At 37.4% G+C, this 24645-nt stretch overlaps 2 protein-coding genes across 3 annotated transcripts in view; one reads left to right on the forward strand and one right to left on the reverse strand.

Moving 5' to 3' along the window:
- The window catches only part of cep104 (centrosomal protein 104), a 39598-nt gene extending 25891 nt beyond the window's left edge, over positions 1-13707 (reverse strand). Inside the window, exons 1-11 of one of the 2 annotated variants that reach the window (XM_053625469.1) lie at positions 13549-13707; positions 12741-12775; positions 10508-10634; positions 9603-9770; positions 9155-9293; positions 8527-8589; positions 7259-7335; positions 6938-7109; positions 5307-5462; positions 2243-2449; positions 304-507 (exon numbers count right to left, since the gene is read on the reverse strand). In XM_053625469.1, the coding sequence (XP_053481444.1) occupies positions 304-507; positions 2243-2449; positions 5307-5462; positions 6938-7109; positions 7259-7335; positions 8527-8589; positions 9155-9293; positions 9603-9770; positions 10508-10634; positions 12741-12750 (1323 nt within the window). In that variant the 5' untranslated portion in view covers positions 12751-12775; positions 13549-13707. The remainder of the gene's footprint in view (positions 1-303; positions 508-2242; positions 2450-5306; positions 5463-6937; positions 7110-7258; positions 7336-8526; positions 8590-9154; positions 9294-9602; positions 9771-10507; positions 10635-12740; positions 12776-13548) is intronic. The other variant, XM_053625470.1, reaches the window with a different exon arrangement.
- Positions 13708-13800: 93 nt separating this feature from the next.
- lrrc47 (leucine rich repeat containing 47) lies at positions 13801-22966 on the forward strand. Its single transcript, XM_053625472.1, has 7 exons — positions 13801-14416; positions 15863-16330; positions 16479-16595; positions 17645-17760; positions 18311-18413; positions 18779-18868; positions 22074-22966. The coding sequence occupies exons 1-7, from the start codon at positions 13841-13843 to the stop codon at positions 22293-22295; spliced, it is 1692 nt and encodes a 563-aa protein (XP_053481447.1). The 5' UTR covers positions 13801-13840; the 3' UTR covers positions 22296-22966.
- The last annotated feature ends 1679 nt before the right edge of the window (positions 22967-24645 follow it).

A 24645-nucleotide genomic window follows, 5' to 3' on the forward strand; every position in this document is an offset into this window, starting at 1 on the left:
ATTAGGAAGTAACACTGAATTAATTTGGAGCTTATTTAAAAAAAAAAAAAAAGAAAGACAGTAATAGTGCTATACTATAATATATACCTTCTTGAGTCATTAGATTATATGCAGAAAATACAGAAAAACAACATAATGCTCTCAAAAACGCTTATTAGCATGCAAGGTAACAATCAAAAAATTTTTTTGATTATATTAAAAGCTTAAATGGAAGCTTATTTTTAAGGTGGCTAAGTTTTATTTTTTTTAATTTCCCTGTATCTAAAGTCATCTATAAGGCTTTTATAGGCTGTGTTTGCTCACTAGACTGTCTCCGTAGACCTCTATGGGCAGAACAGCTTCTCTCTGGGCTTTCTCTGACAACGGCTCTGGTTCTCCAGTAACTCCAGGACTGTGTGCGCTACTTGGGTCCAATGGAGCAAGCATTTGTTCGGCCTGAGGTTGCAGCTGAGTCTCCGATCTCTTCAAGGCTGGTAGAGGCCTCTCCTCATATGGCAAGGAGCTGACCTAACACACATATATACATACACAGTTATCCAAATTACACTGTCACAGTCACTGTATGTAAATATTTTTAGCCTACCAACAGTCACACACTTGAAAGTTATTATCTTGTTATACCACAGTGCTTATGAAATCTCGAACCTGATCGGTCAGAAGGTGTCGATTAATTTTCTATAAACAGCAGCTCTGCCAGCTCCAAGGCAAATCACAGGTTTATATAAATGTGTTTCTATAGCTCATTCACAGGGACTATGTGTATGGTGGACACTCCACATAATTTAAGCCTAAAAATAAACTGTTTTTTTTTTAATGTATTTGTTTTTTAACAATGGAAAATGTATGAACGACAATATGGTGAAGCTTTTTTCTAGAGATGTTTAACAGATGTTTTACAAAGCAGATACAGTCACTATCATTGGGGTAAAACTGTTCCTTTTAGTTTTCCACGAGCAGGAACGTCTTCAGGATTTTACTCTTTGTGGCCACTTGTTTATCTGAAAAATTGCATTTTTCCTTATTATTTGCTTCGAGAGATAAAAAAGGGACACTGGTGAAGGAATGATTGTTTACAGTTGCTATAACGTAACTGAAAACAGGATCCAACTTGTTTCCAGTGTTAAATATAACTATGGATAAATGGATAATGAAGTATAACGTGTTGTTCTTTAATAACTAAAATTGTAATGCTTGCCAAATTGCAGTGGTCTAAGAGGAATAAAACACTTCAGGATGTGATGTAATACGAGTGGTGATGAGATGAACAGCATGCCCTATTGTTTTTTACACCTTACTTGAATCATGTTTTCATTTTAATAATTTCATTTTATTCATTTTAACTGTCCTATCATTTGATTTTCTACTGAGTAAAAACTGAGTAAAATCAGTTTTGCCATCACTGTTTAGAACAGTTTTGAACAAGCAATTAAAGATATAATAAAAGTAGCAACTTTTTTTTTTTTTACTTTCACTTGAGTACATGTTTGGCTGGATACTTTCAAAGAGTAAGAATTTGATACGTTATCCACACTTTCACTTAAGTATAATTTCTCAGTACATTTTCACCTCTGAATGCCAATTTGCAAGAAATCTCAGGACAAACATTTGAATGTATTTGGATATCCTCCCAGTTTTATGTCTATCCCTTAAACATCTCTGGTGCAAATGTACTTTGATCACTTCATCTGTTTTTTTTCATTCACTGATTAACACTTAATGGACATCAATGGAGTAAAAGATAATTGTTAATTAAAAGTGAATTAAATGCATGAAGTACATCATATACGAGATAATATGAAATGTCTTCCAAATCCCTGAAAGGCATGTTAAGCCATACAGATTAAGTAAAATGAAATAGTCTTATATTACACAGTGTGAGGGTATGTGTTAGGTTACAAGAGAACGCTAACAGAGTGAGGGAGAGTCATAAAAACCAAAGACATTAAGATTAAAATCTTAGTATACCGATAATATAACATAGATATGCATTATAACACTGTAGCTATAACAACATTATAACACATTATAGCACTATAGCTAATAATTATCCAGAGAATGTGTGTGGTTGTGTACATCTGAATATTTTAAAAGGGATGGGGAGACTGTGCAAAGTGAGCTGAAAATCTGATTTAACGTAGGGGTTTTAAATTAAGAATTTAAATGGTTTACTTTAAGACTATAAGACAGAATATTTTGTAAAGTCTAAATGTCTAAGTGAATGTGTACTTATTCTGAGACTCACATCAATATTTGGAAAGTGAGGTGGTGTATGTGGTGCACTTGTGTGTTCAGGGCTCATTGGTTTAGGTGTAATCTGCTTCTCTTCCACCAAAAGCTGTTCCTGGTTCTTCTTCTTCGGTGTTTCAGAGAGAGGCATGGAATGTTGGAGTGGACGAACACTTGGAGAGGTAATACCACAGTCGGACACATTTACTGTCATTCTCTGGATCTGTAATGATGATAGTAAAACTACCATTAACATGACATAATGGCATAAATGAAGTACACTGTTAATTGTATAATTCAGCGTATATACCTACGCTTAAGGAGCAATAACAATGCACACTTAATATATAAGAATTCGTTCCTTTAAATCAGATCCATTGTTTTTTTTTATCATATGATTTGATGCGCTACTTCATTTCTGTACATTCTCTTATCAGCTTAAATCGTAAGAGTCACATTCCACAACAATTTTACAAAGATTATATTTTTCATGACGTCATACATTTATCTATTTGTAGTTACATTTCATTTTTAATAGCACATATAAAAAAAGTAATCCCTCTATTTTTTCTTGATCTTGAAGTCTTGATCTTTGAATAAAACAAAAAAAAGGCAGCTTGTGATGTTGCACAATAATGTCAAGTCCTGTCAAGAAGATTTTCATGGCAGAAAACTTACTCACTGTTACAAAGCACTGACACTCGAGACTCCACCCATACATGTTAAATAAATGTTAAATATTAAATGAACACTGCTGTAATATAATAATTAATGCTCACTTGAACATTAATCATGACCTTCAAAAATTGTATGTAAGCAGTGTTTTAAGAAAGACGTACAAAAGAAAAATTCCTCTGGAAATTCTTCATAAACATGCAAATGAGGCATGTATTACTGAATTACAAATGAAGGTACTGAATTACAAAGCAGTACATTTTTCCATGCTTCATTTCAGTCTTGCAGATAAATTGTGCTTGTTTCCTTTGCATCAGCAATACTACAATAAACACTGCACTACTGACAGACAGAACCACACACTGTCAGTATTTAAACACACAAAAGGTACTCAGGAGTAAATACAGTATAGAGAGAAACGCAATACAGTAATATTACATTTGGAGCCATTTTCACAATACATGATATGTATCCCAAAATCTGCGGTTGCCATAAAAACAGTAATGCCACATTAAATTAAAAAAACTGTTCACTGTTATGTTCTGTTAAATGATGTTACATTGCAATACCCAATTTGCTACTTGTTACTGTCAGTAACTACATACAGTATCTCACAAAAGTGAGTACACCCCTCACATTTTTGTAAATATTTGATTATATCTTTTCATGTGACAACACTGAAGAAATGACACTTTGCTACATTGTAAAGTAGTGAGTGTACAGCTTGGGTAACAGTGTAAATTTGCTGTCCCCTCAAAATAACTCAACACAGTCATTAATGTCTAAACTGCTGGCAACAAAAGTGAGTACACCCCTAAGTGAAAATGTCCAAATTGGGCCCAATTAGCCATTTTCCCTCCCCGGTGTCATGTGACTTGTTAGTGTTACAAGGTCTCAGGTGTGAATGGGGAGCAGGTGTGTTAAATTCTGTGTCAACGCTCTCACACTCCCTCATACTGGTCACTGGAAGTTCAACATGGCACCACATGGCAAAGAATTCTCTGAGGATCTGAAAAAAAGAATTGTTGCTCTACATAAAGATGGCCTAGGCTATAAGAAGATTGCCAAGTATCTGACACTGAGCTGCAGCATGGTGGCCAAGATCATACAGCGGTTTAACAGGACAGGTTCCACTCAGAACAGGCCGCGCCATGGTCGACCAAAGAAGTCGAGTGCACATGCTCAGCGTCATATCCAGAGGTTGTCTTTGGGAAATAGATGTATGAGTGCTGCCAGCATTGCTGCAGAGATTGAAGGGGTGGGGGGGTCAGCCTGTCAGTGCTCAGACCATACGCCGCACACTGCATCAAATTGGTCTGCATGGCTGTCGTCCCAGAAGGAAGCCTCTTCTAAAGATGATGCACAAGAAAGCCCGCAAACAGTTTGCTGAAGACAAGCAGACTAAGGACATGGATTAATGGAACCATGTCCTGTGGTCTGATGAGACCAAGATAAACTTATTTGGTTCAGATGGTGTCAAGCATGTGTGGCAGCAACCAGGTGAGGAGTACAAAGACAACTGTGTCTTGCCTACAGTCAAGCATGGTGGTGGTAGTGTCATGGTCTGGGGCTGCATGAGTGCTGCTGGCACTTGGGAGCTACAGTTCATTGAGGGAATAATGAATGCCCCTCCCTTCGGAGACTGGGCCACAGGGCAGTATTCCAGCATGATAATGACCCCAAGCACACCTCCAAGATGACCACTGCCTTGCTAAAGAACCTGAGGGTGAAGGTGATGGACTGGCCAAGCATGTCTCCAGACCTAAACCCTATTGAGCATCTGTGGGGCATCCTCAAACGGAAGGTGGAGGAGCACAAGGTCTCTAACATCCACCAGCTCCATGATGTCATCATGGAGGAGTGGAAGAGGACTCCAGTGGCAACCTGTGAAGCTCTGGTGAACTCCATACCCAAGAGGGTTAAGGCAGTGCCGGAAAATAATGGTGGCCACACAAAATATTGACACTTTGGGCCCAATTTGGACATTTTCACTTAGGGGTGTACTCACTTTTGTTGCCAGAGGTTTAGACATTAATGGCTGTGTGTTGAGTTATTTTGAAGTGACAACAAATTCACACTGTTATACAAGCTGTACACTCACTACTTTACATTATAGCAAAGTGTCATTTCTTCAGTGTTGTCACATGAAAAGATATAATCAAATATTTACAAAAATGTGAGGGGTGTACTCACTTTTGTGAGATACTGTAGTTGCGCAATGTTATAAAAGTCCTGACAAAACTCTTGATACTTTTGGAAAAGTGTAATATTGCCCAGTCCTTGTGGATGGATGAATGGTGGAAAGGGATGGGTTTAAAAAATATATGGATGACTGTAAGTAAGAAAAGTCCATAGCTGTAAAGAGAGACTGATGCTTGGATGGATTACTCTGTAGTAAGTCTTACCTGGCCCATGTCGAGCAGGTCATGTAGCTCAAGTTGCTGGTAGACTCTGAGCCTGTAGGCCTCCATCTGCTCTTTCTTCTGTTTGGCTGTGTCAAAGTCCTCCCTCTCTATGGCACTGTGTTTCTCCACATCATACCTGGCCAAACACTCCCCTACCTATACCAGAAAAAAAGATACATAAAAATACACACAGAATATGCACACGCATATACAATACCATTCAAAAGTTTGAGCACACCCACTCATAGAAGGCTTTCTCTTTTCCCCCCAAATTTTCACATTTTGTGTCAATAATGAAGACATCAAGTATGAAATCACGCATATGAAATCATGCATTAACCAAAATGCATTAAAGAAATCTCATATCTTATACTCTTCCTAGGAAGCACTGATAGTATACTTGCACACTCTTGAAATTCTGTCAAATATTTAAAATTTTTGATATACGTAGATACACAACAGTCACATTTGCTACATATATTTGTCTTAGACACTAAATGTAAGACATACAAATGTAAGACTCTATCAAAATGTGCCCAAACATGGTATGTTCTTTCCTAATCAAGGGGCTCACAGTCAGCGCACAACCCAGCTACTTGAAATTAAGCCAACAAATAGCATTCGTGTGCGAATTAACACACCCCTAGGAGAATGCTAAGCATACAGATTTGTCCTGTGACCATGCAGACAACTAACTGTGACACAGAAAACACACACTCAGGTAAACAAATAGACCTTGGTTGTGTTAAATTGTGTTTTAACTATGTTTTCATTAAATTAAAAATTCAGAAATAGGTTTTAGAATCATTTACATTGTAAAAGTAAAATTACAGGAATTTCCTTTTTTTTTTTTTAATTTAAAACTAGAACCAGGATTAAATAATGGCCTTAATGCTGCCTATTTTTATACCAGTTTGCTGAAACTAAAATAATAGATACACTTTGATTTAATCCAGGTTAAATCTTAATATTTGTTGCAGCAACACAGTCTAGGTAAGTTGGAACAAACAACTTGGTCCAGGAAAATATTTTTCATTCATGAATAAAGCCTTATAGACAAATCAAGAAATTATCTTAGATCTCAGAAGAAAAAAAAATAATCAGAATGCACCAAAAACAGGTAGTTTAGCATAACTCCAAAACCACTAGGGAGAACACACTATGTCTGCAGGTATGTCATCTTATAGACAGATGAGCTGCAATGGGGGATGAAAAAGGAAGCTGCTAAGTATAGAATGTGGAAACCAATTATGGTGACAAGAGGCATGTATTTGCATGTAAGAGGAAGTGAAAATTTGGGATGCATCCCTGGTGAAGATACAGAGAGTCTGTCAATGTCTAATACTAATTCCTGGAAACTTCAAAAGATACAAGAGAAATATTCATCATTCAAAATCAAAAGCCACATGCACACTATTTTGATAGCATTAAAAAAAACATCCCTGATGGACTAGACAAATAAAGCAAATAATGTTAGACAAACAGAAACCAAAAGATGCCACTGTATTGATATGGTTGCTATAATGATGTGAGCAACTTCCAAATGCCTAGTTGATGAGACGTTGTGAGACGGAACTACTATAATAAGCACGAGAAGTCAAAATTCAAATTTATGGTTCAGTGAAAATTACCTTCTGTAAATCTGCTATGGCCTGTTTGAGCTTTTTAGCCAGATGGTATCTCTCTAATCGGACCATTTCTTGTTTCTTATCATCCAGGAGGCGAATGATATGAGCAACCTCAGGATCCTGATACATGTCAAACGCCAAGTCATCCAGTGGCGAGATAGACTCATGCTTATACCTGCAGATACAGAAAACGTCTTTAAGAGCATTAACAAATAAGCAGATGTTTTTCTTTTGTCTCAAAATGAGCCCCTCATGTCCAACATAAAAGACGCTGGAAACCAGAGTCAACAAAATAAAAAAGGAACAACAGCTTGGAACTCTTACCCTGCATAGGAGCCATCCAGGGATGAGCTGTGCTGTGTGCTGCTAATGTACTGATCAATCAGCTGATCTCGGCCTGGCTGGAGAAAAACAAGGGCAAAGAAATAAACCCAGGAATAGATCATGTTCTTGAGAAACAATGTCATAAGAAACAGTTAGGAATATGGACATCGCATGGTTGTTTACACTTCAGAATATGCAGCAAGATGTCTATAAACGTTAACTTGAACATCTTAACACATCTGTCTAACTCCATAGCTATATAATACATATAAATCCTTAATAAATATACAAATATGGGCTAAATATTTTAGCTGGTCAACTGCCATTAATATATATCTAACTACTTTGCAAACTAGACAGGAGAGAAAACGATCTATTTTCTTTTCTTCTTTTTTTTTTAACCATTTAATGGAGTAGTATCCACAAGAAGGGTCATGCACATTCACTAGATAGTTTTTATCTTAGGTTTTTCTTTGCCTTTATTCCTTCATATTCCACTCTTACATGCTGGGTAAATAAGAAATTCATCCACTGCAATCCCAAAAACTTCACTATTATTGTTTGAACTGAGCTTTCTTTCTCCAACATTAAAGAATGCAGAAATTATCACTGACCAAATATAAAACAAACTTTTGGTGGACTTTATCACCAGTGGCATGCCATAGCTTTGCCTGTTCACATGCCGATACTGCACGTTACTGTCCCTGTAGCAAAGTATTTGATAGTGAAATTTCAAGAACAATGCAGATACTGTTAGCAAAGAGAAAAAGTTAAACTAAGAACGTGTGAGAAAATAGTAAAAGGGTTAGAGTGAGAAGTGAAAGTGAGAAGCCAGATACAGAGGGTGCAGCAAGTCAAGGACTCAGCAATCTGCAGTTTCATTTCAAGTCAGCTTGTGTCATATTTAGCAACTGTAATGAGATAATTCTGTGAATGATGATTCTTGGGATTAAACCCAGAGTCTTGTAGAAGCAGTGCCAAGGCACGGTGAAAGCTGTTTTAGTGGCACATGGTGTACGAGCACCTTACTAACACATGAAGTTGCTTTTTCCTTTAATTTGTCACCCGTCTGTATATCACATACATATCTATTTGTCTGGGGTGTACATTTATTTGGGGCGTTTTGGAATTCACTGATTATAATCTTAAGAATTTTGCACCACCTGGTGGCAATGAGGTGTATTTCATGCCCAACAACAAACACCTTTTAATTAGTGATGCTTGATAACACTACTAGTGTTATCTTGCATACTTATTATTTCACTTACTATTGGGCTGCTATCACTGCAGTCCATTGGGTCACCTAATATATTTATAGCCACCAACGCGACCTGGAATTAGAGGGGGAGAAAATAAATCATGAGCGATCTTTAAATACTAGTCAATTTTTACATTTTTAATTACTATCGGCTTGAATTCGGTGCAAGGTCTTTAGAATCTTCACATGCCATATATCACAGATTTACAGTATTTATCTAGCGTCTTCTGCGAGTATTACACTGGATCGCATGGGTCCAGGTAACATTTCTGCCTGTGTCTTTATAAATCACAGTATTGTATCGATCGAAAGAAAACAATTATTATGGTCAAATGAATCTTTAAACATAACACATCATGGCTGGACTAGTTTGTTTAAATACATTAAAAAACATACAGAAATTTGAACTTATATCGACACAATCACAATATGCCTTATTTTTTATCCATAAGCTTTACTTGCCAGATTAATTCAACCAGGAGAGAGGTGTAGAGCCAAACTGACATGACAAATATTGTCTATAAGCAGTTTGTAATAACCAGAGATGTCTCAGAATCTCTAAATTCTCCCGATCTACTTCAGCTTTATAAACAAAGGCTACAGAATAACAACACATATTTTCTAAGGATATCGTTTACCTGGTTATAAATGTTGTACTGATTGACATGGTTTTTGTGAAAGGTAAGCTTCAGATAGGTCCCGACAGCATCTACATGCACTGACTTCAGTTCTCGTGCTCTGAACCCAGTCTTCTCATTAGTGGAGAGCGATACATACCTGCATAATATAGGGGATTAAGCAGTGCATCAGGTCACTCATTTTACACAAAATATCTAAACATTTCATTGATATAGTTGACTGCATGTTGATCACTCTGGGTGAAAAAAGGAAAATATACCACAATTTCACAAAATCTACAAACAAAAAACACGCTAATTTCAAAAAGTTGATGTCTATAGCAATCACTAGTTACTTAAAAAGTTTGTCTTTACAATGTCATACTATTCAGAATAATCAGAATTACTCTTTTTATTTGTCCAATCTTTGTCTGAGTGCGTGGCATGCAGCAGTGTTACGGAAACTAACCCAAGTCTGCGGAACTGCTGAAGGCGCCGGGGAGAAGCAGGTTCTCTGTCCCCAATGTGGAACTCTACCTTGGCAGAGATCAGGTACTGATGAGCCAACAGCTGCAGCTTCCTGACGTGACATCTCTCCACCATCTGTAGTGTGATCTCCTGTGGGAACGGACAGAACCTACACACAACAACAACCACCCAACATGATTAACGTGCACTGTCACGAAAATGAACAGGGCTGAAATAATTCATGCATACGTGGATTAGACATAGTTCATGCCTAACAAAGTAGAAAATACCAGGCCATAGTTTGCTTTAAACCACAAGACCAGTTAAAAATCCTTCAAAAGCCCACAACTGCAGTCTCAGATTCTCTGTCCACAGGACCATGGAGTGTATGATTTGTGTCATTTGTACAATTTCCTGGCCACAAGACAATCTGATTGGCTTTCCATGCTTGCTTGCATACAAATATTTGTGGAACTTTGGATGGAACAGTGAGACACAAGGAGCTTTTCGGAGAAACATATAGACACTGGACTGAAAAAAGTTACCGGAATCCCATAAGCAGTTAGTGGTAAATAAATAAGAAATCTCATGGGTTTGCCTACAGGCTACAGAAAAGGTCTGTGGATGGTCAAATCAGTAAAAGTGCATTTCTCTCTGTGAAAGTAGGCAGTTCTTGGCCATATTTATTGTGCTAGAATACTAGGAATATGACTTGTGACATCAAAGTGAATGAAACTCTTAATTTTTGTGTTGGAAAAACAATTAGCTCATCCAAGCAGTGATTTCAAATACATTCTCCCTCATTTTTTTAATCATAAAGCCTAAAACTAGCATACATAGTTTAATTAACATTTAATTCTGTCATGCTGATAATCATCACATTCATTCCTACAGTATATTATTTACCTGGCAGACCTCCAGCCATTGATGGTAGGAGCATGAACCATCAGCTCTCTGGCACTGTAATTCTCCTCATGACCAGACCAGCTGATCACAGTGAATCCTATCTTATGCGGCATCCCGCTCCTGTGTGCTGTTAACAGAAAGGCAGGTCCAGGTGATGATGCAGACATGCTTGGACAGCTTACATCTTAGCCATAACACCTGATATTTTCCTAAGACTAAATAAACTTAAAAAACACTACAAACCATACTCGTTTAATATAAATTTAGAGATCCATATACAGGGACTTTTCTTGAACCTTTTTTTTTTCCAGAATAATAACTTATAATAATGGTGACTAATCCACTGTGAATGGCATGACTACTCTTGAGTAGCCCTCGGCATGGGGGGGAAACCAGGGAAGCTGTACTGGGTCCAGGTCAAGTACAGCCCAGGAGGGTTTAGTTGTCCATTGACATGCAGAATAAAACCGTTTGCAATGCGCCTCTTTGATCAAACTTTGATGATGAAAATGTAGGGCTATGCATCGTTTGCAACTCATCAGATACGGTGAATATAAAAAGTCTAAACTTGCCCATTTAAGCTGCAGGTTACTTGTGATATAAAAGAATGAAACCAAGATAAATCATATCAGATCTTTGATCCCTGCATGTGACAACAATCTCTTGTATTCTTCACATGTCTGGGCTATGGGATAAGGTGGCTAGACAGAAGCTCTTTCTCACGAAACATCTAAGCCCACCTAAATTTTGCATTATTATATGATGAGACCAAGTTTTTTGGCCATTCTAAAAGATATGATTATCACCCAAAGTACAACATAACCATGGTGAAGCATGGTGATGGCAGCATCATGCTACAGGGCTGCTTCTCTTCAGCTGAGGCTCTAAGCAAGATAGAAGGAATCATGGATAGCTACAAATACCAATCTATTTTTTGGCACAAAACCTGCCGGTCTCTGACAGACAGCTGAAGATGAAGAAAAAAATTCACCTTCCGGCACAATAACAAACCAAAGCCACAAATTCAAGTTAACAAAAGGATTGCTTCAAAAGAAGATCAACATTTTAGACTGGCCCAGTCAGACCCCAGGTCTAAATCTTAATGACTTGAAGATGGCTGTGCACAGGAGATTGTCTCGTAATTTGATACATCTGAAGCATTTTTGCAAGGAATTGTGGACTCAAGATGTACTAAGCTGGTAGACTCTCATCCAAAATTATTGGGTGCCACATAACAAGCAAAAGGTGCGTTAACAATGTATTAGGGTGCGTTTCAATCAGCTCCCTAGTTCAGTAGTCAGGGCACTGATCAGGGAGTCAGCCATTTTAAGGGCTATCTCAATCACAAAATCCCACAGTGCACCACAAAAATCAGGGCACATGGATGCTCACTATGTTCACATACTGGAAATGACGTCATATTTTCGGAAGCCTCTCAGTTCGAAAAAAAAGGCAGACGAACTCCTCAGCCAACCGAAAATAGCTTGTTATGGTTGTTGTAGCGCTCAAATGATTACTTACATTAACGATTTTTAACTTTATTTGACGTTCTATATACAGTTTTATTTGAGTCTTTTAAGTGTTAATGATTTTTAAAAATGCAATAGCTAGCCTTTGATCCTGCTTGAAGTACCGTGACAGAAACACGTGTGATTAAGCGAACAAATTTATATTATATAATGTCAGAAATATAGCGGTCCTGCCTGTTGTTGATAAATGCCAGTGGTGACGTTTTACAGCATGAGAAAGTAGTAAAGTCGCTGGAAATCGAGTCATCAGTGTCCCAATGTGTAGTGAACCAGGGTCCTTACCAGTGCCTGAACTTGTGCACACAACATACTGACTCACGACCTAAAGAGCTAGAGAGCCGACTGAGACGCACCCTTAATTAAGGGGGGTTCACGCTTATGCAACCAGGTTACTGTACGTTTTTTTTCCCCTAAAACATTTCTATTAGTTTTTCACTTGAATTTTGTTGCTTGCTATAATCACATTAAACGTGTACACCAACCTGATGTGACATATCTTGGTTTCATTTTTTGCAATATTAGCAGATGTGTTTAAGTTTTTTTTGTTTTTTTTTTTAAATTCACAGTAAGTTAACATTTCCCCTATTTTGTAAAATGGTTTGGTCTACTGCATTTCCACGGTAGGAGCTTCCACACCAAAACATTTGTGGTTAATTACAGACATTTTCTCATATGTATGTAGAGTGTCTTTGAGTATTACTTACTTTCATTCATACAAGTTTGCCAAGATGTCACATTACTCAGGAGCACAAAAAAAGGAGAAGAAAAGAAAAATATAAGAAGGAATGGATAACTCAAGGGAGTGCATGAAAAAGTTCTTAAAGTAATACAGAATATCGCATTACAATAAGTTATAGTTAAGAGCATGCATTACACATATATCTACCCTGATATCTAAAATCTTTATATGTTATTATATATATGTTTATAAGGTTTTGTATTTGGTATAGGGTATGAGAAGACTAAAGCTTATCAAAGATTTAAAGCACACTTTTAAAAATGATAAATACTTAGACAATAAACAGAGCAGTTTTTAAAGAATAATGACTATGTCATAGAGACAAATGTCATGGCAGTGTGCAGTGTCCATCCCTCACCTCTTTCTAAAACCCTGTGTGTGTTGCAGTAGACTATAGTAACCTGGAGGCTAGTGTTTTGATTTGATGGTAAGACATGGTTAGTGTTAGCAACGAGCACAAACAAAACGGCACAGCAACCCCAACCCTAGCTTTTAGTTTAGTCTAAATGACATTTCTGTATTCTATTCCATTCACATTGTATCAAACCACATATTATGGTAGCAGGATATTATGGTAGCGAACACAGCTGATTAGCTCAATCCTTAATGATAAAAACAAAAACAGCAACTAGTGTCAGTACTACGTAGCTCTTATATAAACGGCAGACACCTTACGAAAAGCTAAATAAAAATATAGCAATCTTTAAAAAAAAAAATATATATATATATATATATATCCATGTAGATAGAAAAGCGGTTTCAAATATATTTACCCAAATACAAGGACAACTTATTAGTCCAACGTCCTCTCCATAACCACTATTTGACAACTGCAAGATGTGCGCATGCGCATTCTGTATCTCCTCTGGTATGTGTATTTTTTCTGGTATATTATTTTTACGTTATATTACTATTTATCCATGACTATAATATAGCACAGGTTCTCTGTAGGTGGTACTACTTTACAACCCCATTCACTTAAAATAAATAGTCATTTTCAGTAAATGACCCAACTCCACGGGAAGCAGTTTCTTACTCTTTCCGGTGTCGCGTTTGTTTGGAAGCATGGCAGCTGAGAATTTGGCTGTTTGGCCAGAAATTGAAAAAGCAGAAAAAGAAAACAGACGAGAGTTGGTTCTTCAAGGCGCAGCAGTCGATGAGAAAATAAAGACAAGCGATGGGATTCATCCGAGACTTTATTCGTTAAACCTCCTCAATTACCTGGAAATCAGTCAGTGTCCGAGTTTGCGTGTTATCCATGTAAACATTAAAAACCTGTCTCACTTGCAGAGCCTCATCCTCTGCAGGAACAAGATCTCGTCGGTGCCCAAAAGCATCGGAGAGCTGAAATCGCTGAAAGTCTTGGATTTGTCAGTGAATGAGCTGCAGGCTTTACCTGAGGAGATCTGTTCACTAAGCGAGCTCACCACACTGAATGTGAGCTGTAACAGCATCGCGACTCTTCCGGACGGGTTAAGCTGCTGCACCAAGCTGTCCAGCATCAACGTGGGTAAAAATGCGCTGGTGTGTCTTCCTGAAGACCTGTGCTCCTCCAAACTGGAGCTGCTCAACACTGTCATAGCGTCAGAAAACATCATCGAGCAATTAAGCAGTGACATCCACAACCTGCCGGCGCTTAAGGTCTGTTTTCCCCCTAATTCAGTTAAATACGGGCGCTTTGAATAATACACATGATCATTCACAATAGTAATAAACAAAGCAGCTTTACAGAACTCTGGATGTAGATTTAGATCTCCAATGAGTAAGTCTGAGGTGACAGGCGAGGAACAACTCTCTGAGATTACATGAGGAAAAAACCTTGAGAGGAACCAGACTCAAATGTGAACCTGTCCTCTTCTGGGTGATACAGTGGGATTATAAAGCATTACTCTGCAACAGTACTTTCTTCTTTCTTTCCTTTCTTTATTTCATTTTATCATTCAATCTTCTATTCATTCTGCCCTTATGTCTTTCCTTCCTACTTTCTTCTTTCCTTTAATTTAGGTAATTCAGTAAACCCTTTCATTCTTTCTCATCTACCGTCACCTTTCTTCCTTTCCCTTTTCTTTCTTTTCTTCTTGCTTCCTTATTTCCTTCCTTATTCATTGTCAGGCATTCACATGTGTTTATTTGGATCAACCTTCATTCTGACATTCCTTTTTTTCTTTGATTTCTTTTGATTAGTAAATTCAATTAAACTTTTACTTCTATCTTACCTTCCTTTCTGTTTTCCTTTTTTCCTTTTCATCATCCTTCCTTTCTTCCTTCCTTCCTTCATTCATTCAATAATAAATTCAATAAATCATTTACTCTTATCCTTTCTTCCTTCTGTCTTTTTCTATTCTTTCTTTTTCATTTATTCAATCTTTCATCCTCCCTCCCTCCTTTCCTTTGGTTCCCTTACTCCCTTCCTTCCTTCATTATTCATCCAGTCAGTCATCCACATGTGTTTATTTGGATCAACCTTCATTCTGACATTCCTTCTTTTTTTTTGTTTCCTTTCTTTCTTTCTTTTTTTTTTAAATAAGTTCAGTTATTCATTTACTTCTATCCTGCCTTCCTTTCTGTTTTCCTTTTTTCTCTCTTTGCATCATCCTTCCTTCCTTCCTTCAATAATAAAGAATACATTCAATAAATCATTTACTTCCATGCTTCCTTCTATCTTTTCTATTCTTTCTTTTTCATTTATTTAATCTTTCTTTCTTTCCTCACTCCATCATTTCCTCTCTCTTTCCTTTCCTTTGCTTCCCTCACTCCCTTCCTTCCTTCCTTCATTCATTCAATCATTCATTCATTCACATGTTTTCTTTGATATGTCTGCCAGACAGGCTGTTTCCACCTAGGAGAGGGGAGAGAAAGTGCTTCAAATATTATACCCAATCTCCTTATTAGGTTATTAATGAATACCTTAAAAAAATACAAATTAGTGACCAAATCATTGGTGGAAATGTATGGTGATCATTAGAGGTGGTGCCCATAGATGATTGTTGTTCTGATTTTTCCAATCCAGAGAAAAGTTAATTATGAAATTAATTATTATAATTAACTTCATACACTTATAGTACTTTAACCGATTTCTTGTCTCAGGTGTTGGACCTTTCCAGCAACAAGCTCAGTGAGATCCCATTTGAGCTGGCTGACTGCCCCAAGCTGAAGGACATCAACTTCAAAGGAAACAAGCTGAAGGATAAGCGACTGGAGAAGATGGTGAACGGCTGCCAGACTAAGTCGGTGCTGGAGTACCTGAGAGTGGGGGGTCGAGGGAAAGGAAAGGGCAAGCAGCTGGACGCAGAAGGTGCTGAGCAGAGCAACAGAAATCGGAATGTCTCCAAAAAGAAGAATGCTTCTAAACAGAGGGATAAAAAGGAGGAAGATGCCGTGGATGAGTTGCAGAAAATGGTTGTTAAAATCCTTCATATATCCGATTCCCCCTCTGCCATGACGGTGAAAGTCTCTCCTCAGGTGAAGGATGTGCGGCCGTATATAGTATGCTGCATAGTTAAAGGGATGAACCTGAAACCAGGGAATGCACTCAAGAGGTTCTTAGCTGCTCAGGTAAAGAAATATTGCAAAGATGACAGACAATGGCTCACCCTGTAAGTGGTTAAATGAAAAAAGTGATTGCTGACTTTATTTTGGAGTTTTCTTATTGATGGCTTGGCTTTATTTTCATTTTAAAACATCTCTTTTATGTATTCTTTAGACCAAACTTCATGATGACATTTGTGCCAAAAGGACCACGGCTACTATCGCGACTCATGACCTGAGCTTACTGAAAGCTCCTCTACAGTATGATGCCAGACCTCCTGATATTTTAAGGGTATGGCTGGAAAAAGATGTGTGTGTGTTTGTGTGTGCACATGTTACAGCAGAATTACCAAGGCCATATACAAAAAAATGGAATCCGTGGAATACACAGTCAGGTGACAGATGAAGCTGATGATCCACAAGGCACAGTGTTCCCTGAATGGTGTGATGAGGATGAAATAAATCATATGCTATGGCCTTCACAGTCATCAGACCTTAAATGAATTGAACACCAATAGGAGATTTTCAGAGCACTAATTCAGGGAATTTCTTATGAAAGAATAGCGGTCATCCCACCAGTAAGTTTTTCTCGTGGTTTGTACCAGCCAAGCACCTTACCAAGACACTTAACATAGGTTTTTCTTTTATTTTGTCACCCGTCTGTATACATAATGGCTAGCATGCTAAGAAGGGTAATTTCCACTAGCTGCCTTTGCATTCTTACCTGAATCTCAACAGACATTAGCCCCTGAGCTTCAGTCTTTACACACTAACCCATCAGAATCCAATCACAATCCACATACTGCATACATAAAAGCCAGCTGGGAAGGTGCAGGCATATTTCATGCAATCTGATAAAGCTGCGTTTATGAATGGAGTGGGGTTTAGTTTCTAGTGCCTCAGGCCATGGCTTTAATAATAAATGAACTGTGGTTTGCATTGGTCACTTTTGTTTGAGTGAAACATCTTTTCAGCAGCTCTTTTTGTGACGAGTATCAGTAGTGAAGGCTTTGTAGTGCTTCCTTTATACTGTGCAGTGTAGAACATTTTAATACCATAATAGAATAGCACACTTTTACCCTCTGTGTTGAGTGATACTAATTTGGCTGTTTAAACATTTACATTACCACTTTTACTATATACACTCCTACAATACACTCCTATTACTGTGTATTGTTTTTCCACACCACTCCAGCTTGTTTAACATGGTCCTCTAAAATTTACTTCTTTTTTTTTCCTCAACAAAATGATTTATTTTGTTCTGTTTCTCGTGTGTGTGTGTGTGTGTGTGTGTGTGTGTGTGTGTGTGTGTGTGTGTATGTATGTATTGGGGGAGTGTAGATAGTTCCTCTGGGTCGTAAGGAGGTGAAGGCCGGCGACCTGCTTAAGATGCTCCAGCAAGAAGCAGATGAACAGAGGAAACAGAAAAAACGGCAGAATGTGTCAGGTCTTCACAAGTGAGTTACTAAACACCCAGAAAGAGTTTGTGTTTTTTGTATTTGTTTCTGATTCAGCAGATATTTTATTGACTCTTTAATTTGGCAAAATGAGTCCAAATTGAGGAGCATTGAAAACTCTCGTATCAGGTTGTGCACGAGGTGACCTTTTTTAGAAATTACAACTTCAAACTAACAATCAATTGTGTTAGATAGATCCCAAATGGTCTTTTTAGTATATAACGAGCACAAAATCACTCGCACGGGCAAAGAGGAGTAAAGTTGGTAAAGAAAGATTCTTTTTATGTAAGTAATGTTTCAGAAAAGGAGCGGAGAAAATAATAAAACGTAACAACTAAAAATAGTAGCAATCTTAAGTGAGATAACTTCTAAATCAATTTTATAATAATGTTTATGATTTTTCAGCAAATTGTTTACATTTGCAAGAATGCTTTTGTGAGATTTTTTTTCTTTAGCTTTTGGTTGCTGGTGACATGATTTGTGCTAAATCAAAAAATAAAAATGACCATACATTTGGGGTAAACAAGTTCATTCTCATTGACACTCTCAGATACCTTCAGCTATTGGACGGGAAGGATCATTACCCTTGCCTGGTTGATGCTGATGGTCATGTGATCTCATTCCCTCCAATCACAAACAGTGACAGGACAAAGGTAAGCTGCTGTAAATCTAGATTACAGTTATTACTGGTAAAGATAAATCATCTTTTAATGACTTCCTTTAGGACGCAGTTGATAGTACTGCTATCTCGGTGGTTTCACATTATTTTCCTTATGCACATCAAATGAATTATGTTTCAGTGTAGATTCCCAAACCAACTGCAGTCTGGTTTAATCTTAATACTCTGCCACAGAACCACCATCTGCATGAAATTACCTTGTATGAGTTCATATAAGACAGTTTAGGTACACTCTGCAGGGATTTAGCTGAAATGTTAATAATGTGTATTGTACATTATACAGCATTCTTGTATACAGGTGATTTTCTTCCTCCCCTCTTATTTTCTCTCTCTGTCCAGATAAAAAAGACCACACGAGAGCTTTTCCTAGAGGTCACAAGCTCTATGAGTTTACAAACCTGTAAGGACGTCATGGACACGCTCATAATAGTAAGAATCACACAGAGTGCATTTTTAAAAGTTGCATTCACAAGCACTGATGAAATAATAATGGAAAGAGGATTGTAGTATATGCACCATGGTGAATTTTTTATTTTGCATCTTCGTGTAGTTGGCACATTTTTGCTCAACATTCCATATAGTACTGATATACAGTGGGTAGTAATGCATTTTGTTTACTGTCCTCATAAACATTAGCTTAGTCCTGGAAAAATGTAAAGTCACGCCAATAAGCCATTGTGTGTATTAGGGCTGGGCAATATGACAAAAATATCAAATCACGATACTTGAGGACATTGCTATGATGCACAATATGCATATCACGACATATAATTTAGCTAAAGTCTGTAAAACAGTAGTAAAATAAACAAAAACCAGTTAAACTGAGTTTGATGATACTTTAATGCCTACAGAGAAGATTAAGTTAAAAAAAAAAAACGTTAATACCATTTAATTTGTAATGATTAAAAACGTAAAAAAAAATATCAGCATACGAACTACATCTCAGAAAAGTGCATCATGCAATAATTTCACGATATCGATATTATATCGATATATCACCCAGCCCTAGAGTGTGTGTGTGTGTGTGTGTGTGTGTGTGTGTATATATTTATATTTTTTAAGAAGCACAGTGTAGTGTATTTTCTTTTTCTTCTTAGCTTACATTGCATATAGCCTACACATTATTATATGGATCCAATCAGAGCCATTTCACCCAAGTTTAAGTATTGAACCTTTTATTTTATCAGAAAAATCCCATTGATGATGTCTAGGAGAGGATACATGGCAAAAAGCTGCATAGTTGGAATTCTGACCATATTTGCCATTTTATGGGATTAGATGTAAAATTGTTCTTATATTTCATACTCAGTTTCTAATCAGTAATTATGGTCAAGTGCAAAAGTTTGCATCCCCATGGTTTCTGGGTGGGGAAAAAAATGCAAGTGTGATTTGCTGATCAAATACATAATTCCAAGATGGCACTCATTCTGCAACAAGTCAACAATCCAAAACATAAAAGTGTTTTCAAAAAAGTTTTGTCATCAAGGTGGTGCGGTGGCCTGGTGTTGCCAACTCACAGTTCCAGGGTTCCTGGTGTATTTTCTTTTCATCCTAGCTGACATTGCATATAACCCACACACACATTAATTTTACAGAGCCATTTTACTTCTTACCAAAGTATAAAATACTTTGTACCATAAAAAATATATACAAAAATATTTTGTACCAAAGTACAAAATACTTTTTACTAAAGTATTTTACCTTTATTTTATCATAAAAATCCCATTGATGATCTTTATGGAGAGGACATGGCCAAGAGGCTGCATAGTTAGAATTAGAATTAGTTAGGCAGTAGAAATGTGAAATTATTCTTATATTGTTTTCATATAGCTCTTAAAATTCCTTTTAGTTATTTGGTGTAGTGTTTGGGGTGTAATGGTGCTGATCTAATAGTGTGTAATCCTGCATATTTTACTCCATGATAATTGTTGAAAATTTGTTTGTTTCAGAGTGTGTTGTTGACTTTTACTACTATGGATGTCAGCAGATGTCAGGTTTATAAGCCTTGAAACATGCCCTGACATTTTAAAAGCTTTTATAGTTCCCATTGCAATGGCTATTAACATTGACTGTAAGCTAAGCATGCTGAGACCGTGACTGCAGTGAAATCACAGGGTCTTTAAGATAATTATTCATTACAGATCTGTTTCTGCCTCTTGTGCTCTTTTCATGGCCAAGCCTTAATGTGTTTATGTGCAAGTTGACGCAGTGAGCTCAACTTACACAGGAAGTCATAAATGCATCTATAAACACACAAATAAGTGTACTGTGTCAAGGGATCATACAACACAGTTGAAAATAAGGGTATAATCATATATGCACAGATGCACACTTGTCAGATGTGGTTCAGTGTTTGTGTTCAGCCTTATTTTTTATTCTTGTTTGCAAAATATTTTATTTGATTTGATTGGAAATAAAAAATCTTACAAAAATGTATTTATTGCTGCAGTACTACATATACAGTAGGTTCTGCTTTTCACAATGGTATATTCTCATACCGCTTCTTAGCATGTAAACCTGATGTCTTGGTCACCTTGTCATTTTCTTTTTAAACGTTCCTTTAAGTGAAAAGTGTTTGTCTGAAAGGGAGGAACTTTGGCTCGAGTTGTGGCCTTGAGATTTCTTCTCTGATAGGAACAGAACCGTTTGTCCTACATTGTTGCATTAGCTCATTCCTGTTGAATATTTAACAGCCAGCAAAATGTGATCTGGACATCCTGAATAATGAACGTTTCAACCCTATATTGCCCAGCAGATAGATAGATAGATAGATAGATAAAGTACTGTACAAAAGTCACATGCAAAGAAATACTGTAGTGCAAAGATGCCTTCAGAAATAATGAAATGAAATGTTTCTACATTAAAAAACAACAAAGTCAATATTTGGTGTGGCGACCCTTTGCTTAAAAAAAATTGGTAGTTTCAGATACAATTTGCGCAGTTTTATAAGGAAATTAGCTGGTAAGTTTTACTGAGCATCTTGCAGAAACAGCCACAGTTCTTGTGGAGACTGTGACTGTTGCACTTGTTTTTTGTCTGAAAAGTGTCTCTTACATAATATGCTGCTTTCTTTACTGACATACAAACATTTTTCTGTAACATTTAATTTTGTGCTGGAAACCTAATGTTTCGAAATCTAAAATGTTTTTGTACTGACTCGATAGAAGTCATAAAATAAAAATCTCTAACAATGTTTGTACTAAAATAAAATAGGGTGCCTAAGACTTTTGCACAGTACGATAGATAGATAGATTTTTTTGACAATAATATAAAACATATATAAGACTGCATTCATACAGAACTTAGAAGCATTTAAAATAGTCAAGGATAAAACACAATAAATCCCAAAGACCTAGTTCCACTGTGGTCCTCTATGCACAGTAGAAATAAGCCTTGGGGAATATAGCCCCCTTCTTTGTGAAATGTACCTAGTGCATAAGTTTACATAGTTTATATCTAAATTATATATTTGTCTTTTATTTTGCCTGAATAACTAATTCAGGAATGGATCTGTAATTTATAATTGAGTTAATGAAGATTCTGTGACTTTTGTGGCATTAAATCATTCCTGGTTTCCATCAACCAGGTTTAACACCTCTCATTCTTCTAACTCTGCTTTCTGTTTGTCTTTAAGAAAATGGCAGAGCTGAATAAGTTTACCTTTGATAACAGAGAGGAGACCGGTTCAGATGACGAGACAGACCCATCCTCTAACCCAGCAACAGACGGCTTAGCATCAGCTGAGTTAACTGTGGTGCAGGTGAAGGTGGTGGACATGGAGGGAAATCTGAAGGTCTTGTACCCGTCCAAAACTGACCTGACCTCTGACGTCAGCCATCTGTCCATCATCCGGTAACCGTCTTCGACAGTCAAGCCATGAATACTGTGTTAAACTAGTAACTGTATAAATAAGACCAGTACCAGTATATACATATACTGTAAATTGCCAATACACTTCATATTCAGTTTTTAAACAGTAATTATGGACAAGTGCAAAACTTTGCATCCGCATGGTAACTCTATTTTATGATTTGGTGTTCTAAGATGGGACATATTCTGCAGAAAGAGTAATATGAAACAAAAAGAAAAATATTTCTGGTTAAGATAAATAGATTGTGTGTGCATGGTGCTCCGCGATTGATATACCAGTGTTCCCGGGAGAGGCTTCAGAGCCACTGCAACCCAGATCAACATAAAACACTTACTGAAAGTGAGTGAGTTTTGCCATGAGCCTCCCTGTCTCCGGGCATGATTTAAAGAAGGACATCTGATGTGGTTAAAATAGATGTCTTAAAGAATGTGCAGGGGGGTCAAGTGTTGAGGATCCAAATCTGCTCAAGTTATTAGAGAATATCTGTAGATTAGGAAAGGAAATCCAGATTTTTTTTAACTGATATCATTTTGATATTGAGGATTTGTTAAACCTAACTGACTAAATAACTGCTATAAACCTTTACTTTGTTTTTATCCATAATTTGGATAACTTGACTGTAATTATAGTTTTTCCATTAAAAATACTATACAATATCTCTCTCAGGTTTTGAATGACATTTGTCCTTAATTTCCACTCCTTAAAATGTTTTATCCAATGCCATTCAAGTTGTTCATTACAAATAGAACCAAGCAACAGCTACAATTATCTTTATATACTTGATACAGCACTTATGTCACTAAATAAATTAGACTTGAAATCCATTACTGGTTTATTTCTTTGCTTTTCACTTGCTGTTTTAACTTTTTATGAATGCAAGCATATTAAACAGAATCACAGGTCAAAGCCAGCTTATATTTCAAGTGACAATAGGGATTGTCTTTCAAACCATTACATAATGCCTGTTAAGGTTCATATTACATAAACCTCTAAAAGCCACACAGAGACTAAAGATCTAGTTAAGGTGACAACCTCGTAATGCTTTTATTTCTTCTCAAAATTCACATCAAAATCTTTGTTTAAATTGGAGGAGGATCACTGGTTGCTCAGGTTTATTTGGTGATTTGTGGCTCGCTGTGAAGGCACTGGATAAGTTAACAGATCAAATGACTGGAGGCGTACTAGATACACGAAGCTGATAGGGCAAGAGATATAAAACATGAGAAGGGAGCTCCAGACAAGTCTTTGGCTCACATGATGCCACCCAACACATAAAGCATTCTGGCTATCTAAAGGTACATATATAAACAAGCTATGAGGACCATTCAAGCAGCTAATAATCTAATAAGGAAGCAAGCCTGGGACAGAAAGACAATATGGTCTTGGAATGGACCTGAGGAAGATTCAGAAATCCAGGGCGGTCGTTTTAAACAGCTTGACTCTACAAAGGATGTCAGCCACTCTGCGTACCAGTTAGCACCTGCAACACTGAACGGAGCTTCTCGACCGTTGGGGAAACAAACCAGCAAAGCTGTAGACTTCCTCCTGAAGCCTCGACAGGTGGTGTTGCAAAACACGCCAGTAGAGAAGACTAAAGAAGGCGATGTGAAGGCGCTCATCACAAGCAACTCATTGCCTCCGATATGTGGTTCGAGAGTACGTTCAGTACGTGGAGCAAAAAGTTGCGTATCAAGTCAGCCTGCTTTACAAACGGATAAGAAAGCAGGCGTATCATCTAACGGTGCAAGAAGTGTGAGGACATTAATATGTAGGCAAAAGGAGAGAGCTCAGTTAACCAGCACAGTGGACATGATCTGCAGAAGTCTAGCTCCATTCAGAGTGACCGAACGCACTCAGGATTCAGAAAGTCCTCCTCTGCGGAGAGAAGAGAAGAAGAGGGCATGGATGAAACCTTCAATTACGACACGCACCCATTCCAGGAGGGATCTAGGTTTTGATAAGAAGAACCTAAGCTCCAATGACAGTGGGGTGATAACAGAAAGGATTAAGGACTCAGTGAGCGTGTGCGAGACCAAACGGCATTCACAGCCACTCTCGGACTCGGCCATTGAGACAGAAACTCAGAGTTCACACAGAAGGAGACAAGAGGAGAGGAACAGAGGGATGGAGGATGAAGAGGAGGTGTATTATAACACTAAGATGATTGCGGAGTGGATAATCAGAGTAAATGCAAGTCTCTTCTCCCCATTCAAGGATGAGTTGAATAAAACACATCTAAAGGAGGAAGACGTGGACACTATTAAAATTATCTATGGTCAGGACTAAACGGAGAGTTCATATTAGCTTTGATCTGATCTCAGTTTTCACTTGAAGA

Source organism: Ictalurus furcatus, chromosome 5 (genome assembly GCF_023375685.1).
Source record: "Ictalurus furcatus strain D&B chromosome 5, Billie_1.0, whole genome shotgun sequence".
Taxonomy (NCBI): domain Eukaryota; kingdom Metazoa; phylum Chordata; class Actinopteri; order Siluriformes; family Ictaluridae; genus Ictalurus; species Ictalurus furcatus.